Here is a 10000-nt window from a genome sequence, read left to right as displayed (position 1 = left end):
CATGAAAGGGAGTAAACTCCTGGGATATGATCTTCTCTCAACTTGTGGTGAACATTGACAACTTTTTTATTAATGGTATTAATGTAATTATGAATTAGATTTAACCTTCTCTTTGGGAAGAAATTTGAACGAATGACTAATGGACTCTGAAAAGGGGATTACAAGACTTCCATTGCTGCACAATGCTGGAAGAGGTCCTTTAAAACTAAGTAATGTTTTCCGTGGATCAGATTTCGTTCTAGTGTCAATTAATCGAGCGCGTTTAGAGTATTTCTTTAAGAGGGCAAGATGTGGCGTCATCACATATGTGATATCGTTGAAGTGCATGATGGCCTTCGGGGTGAGCGGGTGCCATGACGCGCATGCGCATGGGAAGGTGTGAGTCACACTCGGGACGAAATCATTTCAGGCAACAGAGCAAACTGGCAACCTGCCCACAAACCAAATATATAGGGCCCTGCTGAAGTGTACATTTACCTGTGCACCGATACGCTCATTCAAGTCTCATTGCATAGACTCTGACGGTCAGTTTGTCCCACATAACTCTTCATGCTTAGCTTCACATCTTTCTTGTTCACAGAGAGCCCTTTAGCATGGTCCTACTGCTTGGATCGGCATCTTTTTGTTGCCAGACTGAACTATACAAGGTTCTCGCAGGACTGACGACAAAAAGAAAAGAAAATGTGGTATTCCTCTTCCTTGTCCTGTATATACATAACGGTTTTCAATCTGTGTCGTTAGAATGGACTCAATAATGGTAACACTTTACTCTTCATTGAGACCAGCGCTTGTAGCGATTGCTTTCTGTCGAGGGTAACCTCAAAGGCAGTACTATGACAAATTCAGAAAAGGTCTCTCACATGTACTTTCTTTCTTTGACAGATTGTTACAACCATCCATCATGAGGTCGACTTTCGCCTTCCTCTCGGTTCTTCTTCTCTCCGTGCTGACGGTAGGTACATCATGCCGCCTCCAGAACGCCGAGATCAGATCGGTTTTTTAATTCCTTTTTATTGTTATTAATATCATCGTTATCATTATTTTCAGTATTGTTATTATTATTACTATTATTATTGTTGTCGTTATTACTATTATTATTGTTGTCATTATTATTATTATTATTATTATTATTATCATTATCATTATTATTATTGTTATTATTATTATTATTATTATTGTTATTATTATAATTATTGTTATTATTATCATTGTTATTATTATTGTAATAATATCCCTTTCAGACTGACTCAAACTTTCTCCCTCCCGTTTGATTTTGTCTTTTCGGTGGTTGGACTTTTCCCCGTGTCATTTGCGTTTTTGTTTTGTTTCGTCCACTCTGGTCCCCACCAACGCTATCCTCCTCATCTAACTGAAACATGTCTATCTTTTGTGATAATCCGCTACCCAAGTGCCAGCGAAATAACCCTGACCTCTTTCCTTGGCCCCGGGACGTACAGATGAGATGCGAGGGCACTCCACACAACCTAAAGCACCGACTGGACAAGGAGGAAACGCTGGACGACATCATGTTGCGAGGTACGGTATATAAGTAAATGAAATCAGTAGGACGTATCAAAGTAGGTTAGAATTTTTTTGGTGAATATAGAAATACCACGTCAAGCTCCATACATGTTTGCCTGAAACGCAGAGTTTAAAACTGTATAATGCCAACTATGGTGTACATGTTAGAATCAACACCGTGTGAAATCGAAACCTTTATTGGTACGACGTTTCGCTTGTTACAGCTTTTTCAAGTACAGACATATGGCAAACATTGTGAGTACATATAGGCCGACGTATGATGTACATATTTGGACAATGACGAAAGCGCAGAGAACAATGAAGAGATCATGCTGGGAGTAAGACTGATAGATAGGAAGAGGATAAGATGAGTAAGAGAACATACTGGAGTGAAGGAAACTGCTTTGTCACCCTTTCGGTCCTGAGCAAAGTCCAAGGGAATCTCCAAGATTACCTTAGCCGCCGTTGTTGTCAGGACAGACCACAAGAGCCATGTAGCAAGACCTATTAAGGGTCCAATAAATGGGGCCACTATCGCTGTAGGATGATGGTCTTGGCAATTATGCCAATACTATGACACTGATTACCACTCGTATTGCTATTGTTATAGATCTTGAATGTTTTTTCCAACCTCTCGAACGTTGCTCCCTGTGGGAGGTGGTTGGGCATTGGTGAGACTCTGAGTATCACCAATGTGGCTTTTGGCGGCGCTCCAGATCACCAAATCGCCGTCTTCATGTCATTAGTACTCGTAGTATCATCACTATCATGTTTAATTTGTCTCTTACAGATGAAGGATCTTCCACTATAACGTTGTGTGAAGGAGAGTGCCTACTGAAACCTAGGTCTAGTGAAAGTCATAGCAGTGGTAGTAGTATTAGGAGTGGTGATAGTGATAGCAGTAGTATGAGTCTAAGTAGTAGTATTAGTGATGGTAGTAGTAATAGCAGGGATCTTAGAGGTAGTAGTAGTAGTTTTAGTGATAGTAGTAGTATGGATCTTAGTAGCAGTGATGTTAATAGTGTTGATAGTGTTCGTAGGTCTAGTAGTGATAGTAGTAGTAATAACAGGGATCTAAGAAGCAGTAGTAGTAGTTTTAGGGATGGTAGTGCTGAAAGTGATAGTAGTAGTATGGATCTTAGTAGTAGTAGCATGAGAGATGATTATAGTTATAGTTACAGCAAGGGTCTTAGTAGAGCCTACTAGAGAGATTGCCGAATGCGGCGATTTCTGGACCTGTAAGAAGTATCAACACCAAGACGACCACGACCATTCTTCGAAGAACTGACATTCCTCAAAACCTTGACCTCGAGGTGCAGGATCTCCTTTTCAAACTTCTCTTCGGGGAAGGCGAACCTCCGGATCTTCGTCTCCGCCTCCCGACCACGAGGACCCAGGTTCGATTCCCAGATGATCTGGACCATGTGTTGTGTCAAATGTTTTGGAGCTCCGGCACTTCGGGGTGAAGCTGAGGGCCCATCACCGACAACGACGACAGGGAAAAGGAAAAGAGAAAGAGAAACCGTCTCCAACGCGGAGCGGAAGCACATGTACAACACACGCACATACATTCATACAGACAAGAATAGTTTGTATGTGCGTGCCTGTGTATGTGTTCAAGTGCACATGCTTATTTGTTTCAGTTATTCTTAGCACTACAAATCCTCATGGCAACCTTTGAGCCTGTGTAGAGGTTTCAACAATAAATTTTGCTTGCATGAATTGCCGTCGTCATGACTAACCTTCCCAATGACCCCTTCGCCGCGGTATATGCATATGCATATGTATATGTATATGTATATATATATATATATATATATTGTGACGCCTATGGGGAAGGGCCAGGTTCAAAACTAGAGTTCTGTTTAAGAAATATTATTTCCTTAAAAAAAAATGAAGATACAAATAAACAATGATCGAAAAATAGAAGTCGCCAAAACTAGCGAAAAGTACAATGTCCGTAACACGTAAATTCACAGAACATAAAAGGCTAGTATTGCCAAGACACGTAAATATACAAGTGTCGATCAAATATCGACAATCAATAACAATCAAAAATAGTCTTAAAGACAATAAGTGGTAAGGTCGAGGAATATCGACCATCAGAATGGAAACTAAGTCCTACGTAATAATTACGTAAAGAAAATAGCAAAGTCGAGAAAATTTCTACGACTAAGTCCGACAATATTGACACAAGCAATGAGGCTCTGATAAACAGAGTCCACAAAGATTCGAGAATAGAAAAAATTATTCTAAGTCCCAACGTAGAGGACACAGTGCAAATGGGGGCTCTGAGAGGCAGAGTCTGGAATTCTGGAATTCAAGAAAAGACCACCTCGCTTGCGCGGGATCGGGTTTTGTGGGAGGGGAAGAACGTCTGTTAGAAAATGAAAAGATAGTAGTGTATAAAAGAGGGCTATTGCCACCGGGCGAATCGCGAGCAATTAGGGGCTAGATTGTTGTCATGGCATTGGAGGACTTGACCAGGAGCTTGGAGGGAAGCGCCCGACGCCGGAGGTTGGGAATACCAACGGGGTTAGGATCACCAACGAAAGTTTAGAAAATGGTAGGAGGCGTAGTAGTAGAGAAAGGTGGAAAAACGGAAAAATCTTTAGTGGGAGGTAAACTGAAATGAGAGGATGTAGTAGAAGAGAAAGTTAGAAAGGAAGCGAATTTTAGTCGAAGAAAAAGTAAGTGTTCATGTTTGTGCGTGATTTGTGGCTCTGTTCGTGAGAGGTGTATGTGTGTATCTTACGAGAAGTGAGTTGATTTCACTTTCCGCGTGTAGAGGGCGAACCTGATAAGCCACAGGTGGGGCGAGCGTCCCCTGATTATCCCCAGGTTTTGGGTTTGAAGTCCTTTTAGAGCTGACCAAGGGGCGGAGCGAGGGGGGGCAGACGGGCGGTGTACACCCGCCTGCCGACGTCAACGAGAGATCAGTGACCAGAACGGGAGCGGCAAGGAGATAACTCCCCGCCGCCATCGCTGGCGAGGGCGAACCTGATAAGCCACAGGTAGGGCGAGCGACCCCTGATTATCCCCAGGTTTTGGGTTTGAAGTCCTTTTAGAGCTGATCAAGGGGCGGAGCGAGGGGGGGCAGACGGGCGGTGTACACCCGCCTGCCGACGTCAACGAGAGATCAGTGACCAGAACGGGAGCGGCAAGGAGATAACTCCCCGCCGCCACCGCTGGCGAGGGCGAACCTGATGAGCCACAGGTGGGGCGAGCATTGTCTGTTTATCCCCAGACTGGGTTTGGAATTCGGAGGAGTAGATTCAGTGGCGATGCGAGGGAGGGGCAGACGGGCGGGTGTTGTGTGGTCTCTTTCCTTCCAATCACGACTCTGAAAACAGAGAATTACGCGATTGGGAATTGTGTGTAAATGTCAGAAGTGTAAACTCGCTCACCAGCGTCAGCGAGAGGCCAGCGTTTGGTTGCGGGCCGGTCGGACAGAAAGGTGTCCCAAGTCTCTCCGTCAACCAGCCCGCGGTCAGATTGGGCGTACTGAGAGAGACGATTGGGCCTCTGCTTTGCTAGCGAGAAAGTGTGCATGTGCCTCTTTTCTTCCAAGCACTACTCTGAAAACAGAGATTTACGTGACTTGGGAAATGTGTGTGTGTATTTGTATTGGTGTAAACCCGCCTGCCGACGTCAACGTCAACGAGAGGTCGGCCATGCCAGACCGGCGGCAGCTAGGAGATATATATCTCCCAGCCACCACCGGCCGGCGATGATACTTGGAGCTTGTAGAGAGAGCTGGTTGAAGAGACGTCCGACCTCTAGGAGCGGTGTGTTGAATCTGTCACTAAGGACTAGATCGAATCCCCCTCACGATTGTATGATTGATGTCGCTGTCCACTAGCGAATTATTCAAATAGTTACGATGGCGAAGCGTGAGGGGGATTCGATCTAGTCCTTACCATTCCCACTGGTGCGATTAGGTGTACTGTAAAAAATGGGGGTTATATGGGTGGCAGTTAGCAACCTCCCCAATCTCGGTAATCAGTTAGATTACGAGTTAGTACACTTTTAGATCGTCTGTGGTCGAGTGGTTAAAGGCGTGTGCTGTGGACTCTCTTGAGTCTATAGGCGGTGGTTCGAATCCTCTGCGCGACGGTCATGGATTGTATGATTGATGTCGCTGTCCACTAGCGAATTATTCAAATAGTTACGATGGCGAAGCGTGAGGGGGATTCGATCTAGTCCTTACCATTCCCACTGGTGCGATTAGGTGTACTGTAAAAAATGGGGGTTATATGGGTGGCAGTTAGCAACCTCCCCAATCTCGGTAATCAGTTAGATTACGAGTTAGTACACTTTTAGATCGTCTGTGGTCGAGTGGTTAAAGGCGTGTGCTGTGGACTCTCTTGAGTCTATAGGCGGTGGTTCGAATCCTCTGCGCGACGGTCATGGATTGTATGATTGATGTCGCTGTCCACTAGCGAATTATTCAAATAGTTACGATGGCGAAGCGTGAGGGGGATTCGATCTAGTCCTTACCATTCCCACTGGTGCGATTAGGTGTACTGTAAAAAATGGGGGTTATATGGGTGGCAGTTAGCAACCTCCCCAATCTCGGTAATCAGTTAGATTACGAGTTAGTACACTTTTAGATCGTCTGTGGTCGAGTGGTTAAAGGCGTGTGCTTTGGATATATATATATGCATATATATATATATATATATATATATATATATATATATATATTACAGGTGAAAAATGTAATCACACATTTGTCAATAACGTAGAAACCACTGTTGGAGTAGAAAAGACTGGAAACGGGGAATCTATATATTTCGATTGCAAACTGCAATCCTCTTCAGTAGATACAAAAAAGAGAGGGCGTGCTGTTTAAGTAGCACCCTTAACAAAAGAAAGGGGAACATGGGAAGATATCTCTACCCTCGGCTCACTCCGTATGTGAGGTCAGGAGGCAAATGAGCTTTCACTAGGTTGGAGATGAAGAGTCCGGACATTATGTCCGGGGACCATTGCCCCTTTGAAATATTCATGTTAGGCTGATATTCAATGATCGTAGATTCTACCATTTTTCTCCTGAATTCACATCTGGATTTATAAATAAGCTCAGCTCTGTCCCAATCTAAACAATGTTTAAATTGCTTAACATGTTGGAACACAGCTGAGCTCTCTTGTGCATATTTAATGGAACGTTTATGTTCAATCATCCTGGTATTCAAATCCCTTCCAGTCTATCCGATGTAAACTAAGTCACAACCTTTACAAGGAATCGAATAAACCCCTTGGCTCTGTTCTTCTTTTAACCTTTGATGGACATTTACCACCTTTTTATTAATGGTGTTAGGGTAATAATTAATCAAATTTAATTTGTCTTTGGGAAGAAACTTGGTCGAGGGAATGAATGATTCAGAAAAGGGAACGATTAAAGAGCTCTTGCCCAATGAAAAATTAGAGGAAGTGGGGGTGGTGTTGAAAAAATTGGATCTCGCTCGGCTGAGGGCTTTGACCAAGAACCAATCCGGGTAAGCTAAATTACCAAGTTGAGATTTTATAATGTTTAATTCTCCTTCAAGAAACTGGGGGCTGCAAATTCTAAGAGCTCGAAGGAATAATCCTGAAGCGACGCTACTTTTTTTTTACTTTGTCTGGGTGACTGCTGAAAAAATGAAGATATCTACCAGAATGGGTTTCTTTTCTATAGACGGTAAAAGCAAGCTTGTCTCCGTCACGAACAATGAGAACATCTAAAAAGGGTAGCTTACCTTGTTCTTCCCATTCAACTTTAAACTTAATGTTGGAGGCTAACAAATTTAAATTAGCAAAGAAGTTATCGAATGAACCCCAATTTTCATCCCAAAGAGTGAAAATGTCATCTACGTGTCTAAACCAAACCATGTCTGCGGGTTTAATGGTGGGCAGAAGAACAGACTCAAAGTATTCCATGTACAGATTGGCCAATACAGGAGAGATAAATGAACCCATGCTACAACCAAATTTTTGTCTGAAAAAAGAATTCTGAAAGGAAAAAACATTTGATGTGACACAGGCGAATAAGCGCAATGATTTTTGAAACGGGGAGTGGGAATTTGTCCTGAAATGGTTGTAGCTTAGTTTCCAGGAAGGATAGAACGTCATCAATACAGACATGTGTGAAAAGAGAAATTACATCCAGGCTAAGCATTTTTCTACTAGAAAAATTCACTTTTTTTTAATTTTGTGATGAAATCCTCTGAGTGTTTTAAATGAGAATCGGAGAAAGTACCAACAAACGGGGATAAAAGGTTTGCTAACCATTTAGAAAGCTTGCTGGTACAAGATCCCCGGTTGGAGATGATAGGTCTGAGGGGAATATCAGTTTTATGCAATTTTGGAAGGCCATAGAAATAAGGCAACTTAGGATTAATCACTTTGAGTTTCAATACCTCTTCGTCTTTAGTGATGTTACGAACTATTTTGTTGAAAGTGGCAGACATGTTTTTAAGTGGATTTTTACTAAGTTGCTCATATGTATCCGTGTCATTTAGAAGGGCCATGGCTTTATCTACGTAACTGTCATGGTCAAGAAATAACTATCTTACTACCCTTGTCTGCCTTTGTAATAATAATGTTATCCATGCTCCTGATTGCTTCCAAACTATTTTGATACCTAATGGGAAGTCCATTTCTTTTATCAAAACAATCTGAAATGCCTTGCAAAAGAGCCCATTTTAAACATAATAAATTTTTATCATAGTTGTTATTAGCTAGGAATTTATCAAAACCTACGAGAAAGTCCATAGCATGATGCTTCTCTGGTTTGAGGGCAAACTTCAAACCAAGGCCTAAGACTTTTAGTTGTGATTTTGTGAAAACAACACTAGAAAGATTAACAACATTGTCTAAAATGGCATACTTTGACCATACACTGTTATTACAAAGCCTAATAAGTTTTTTGTTCAAAATACCTTTATGATGTTCACTTATGTCATTGGCTTGTTGGTGGGCACATTTTTGAAGGAACCGGAACACTCCTTCATAAGGGCAAAGGAGCAAAAGATTCCTAGAAGCCGTGCGTGAACGTAGATGTGCATCCTCTATGTCCAGGGACGTCAGTTGAATCCGTTCCAGAAGGAAATCACTAATGTAGGACGGAAAACTGTACCCTAATTGTTTATGCTTGTGAAAACCAAACGATTTTGGGCACACTTGTTCCGCTAAGCACTCACTTAGAAAAAGTTTTTGGTTCTTCTTTTTCCTGCTGATGATCAACGCTGATTCAAATTGTCTGTAAGGTGACTTGAGCACAGGGTAGCGGTGGAAAAGTAGCTTGAGTGAAGAGAATGCCTCCATCGTGGTAGTAATGTTACAGGTGAAAAATGTAATCACACATTTGTCAATAACGTAGATATATATATTTTTAATATTATGGGATTGTTATCTGATATCTGATCTGAGTGCTAAAGGATATTTTTTGCATATCATTATAAGGAGGAGTGTTATATAGACTTGCCACAAGTATACAAGGAACGGTATAAGCCGTATGTGAGGACGGTATGCTCAGGTTCACTCGATTCCTCCAAGAGATTTCTCATCTTGGTTTATATATATATATATATATATATATATATATATATATATATATATATATATATATATATATATATATATATATTTATATATATGTATACATAAACATTATATACATATATTATATATATATATATATATATATATTACATATATAAACATATATATGTATATATATATTATATATATACATATACATTTATATATACATATATATATATATATACATATACATATATATATATATATATATATATATATATATATATATATATATTTATATAACGTAGAAACCACTGTTGGAGTAGAAAAGACTGGAAACGGGGAATCTATATATTTCGATTGCAAACTGCAATCCTCTTCAGTAGATACAAAAAAGAGAGGGCGTGCTGTTTAAGTAGCACCCTTAACAAAAGAAAGAGGAACATGGGAAGATACCTCTACCCTCGGCTCACTCCGTATGTGAGGTCAGGAGGCAAATGAGCTTTCACTAGGTTGGAGACGAAGAGTCCGGACATTATGTTCGGGGACCATTGCCCCTTTGAAATATTCATGTTAGGCTGATATTCAATGATCGTAGATTCTACCATTTTTCTCCTGAATTCACATCTGGATTTATAAATAAGCTCAGCTCTGTCCCAATCTAAACAATGTTTAAATTGCTTAACATGTTGGAACACAGCTGAGCTCTCTTGTGCATATTTAATGGAACGTTTATGTTCAATCATCCTGTTCAATCATCATTATAAAATCTCAACTTAGTAATTTAGCTTACCCGGATTGGTTCTTGGTCAAAGCACCTCAGCCGAGCGAGATCCAATTTTTTCAACACCACCCCCACTTCCTCTAATTTTTCATTGGGCAAGAGCTCTTTAATCGTTCCCTTTTCTGAATCATTCATTCCCTCGACCAAGTTTCTTCCCAAAGACAAATT

At 41.0% G+C, this 10000-nt stretch overlaps 1 protein-coding gene across 1 annotated transcript; it reads left to right on the top strand.

Moving 5' to 3' along the window:
• Positions 1-435: 435 nt before the first annotated feature.
• On the top strand, positions 436-3243 carry LOC143036616 (uncharacterized). Its single transcript, XM_076204177.1, has 4 exons — positions 436-524; positions 883-952; positions 1458-1536; positions 2312-3243. The coding sequence occupies exons 2-4, from the start codon at positions 902-904 to the stop codon at positions 2725-2727; spliced, it is 546 nt and encodes a 181-aa protein (XP_076060292.1). The 5' UTR covers positions 436-524; positions 883-901; the 3' UTR covers positions 2728-3243.
• Positions 3244-10000: the final 6757 nt, after the last annotated feature.

The sequence above is a fragment of the Oratosquilla oratoria genome, chromosome 21, assembly GCF_046742065.1.
Source record: "Oratosquilla oratoria isolate Oo_2021 chromosome 21, ASM4674206v1, whole genome shotgun sequence".
Classification (NCBI taxonomy): domain Eukaryota; kingdom Metazoa; phylum Arthropoda; class Malacostraca; order Stomatopoda; family Squillidae; genus Oratosquilla; species Oratosquilla oratoria.
The sequence above is the reverse complement of the archived record's forward strand: the minus strand, read 5'-3'. Positions and strand labels throughout refer to the sequence as shown.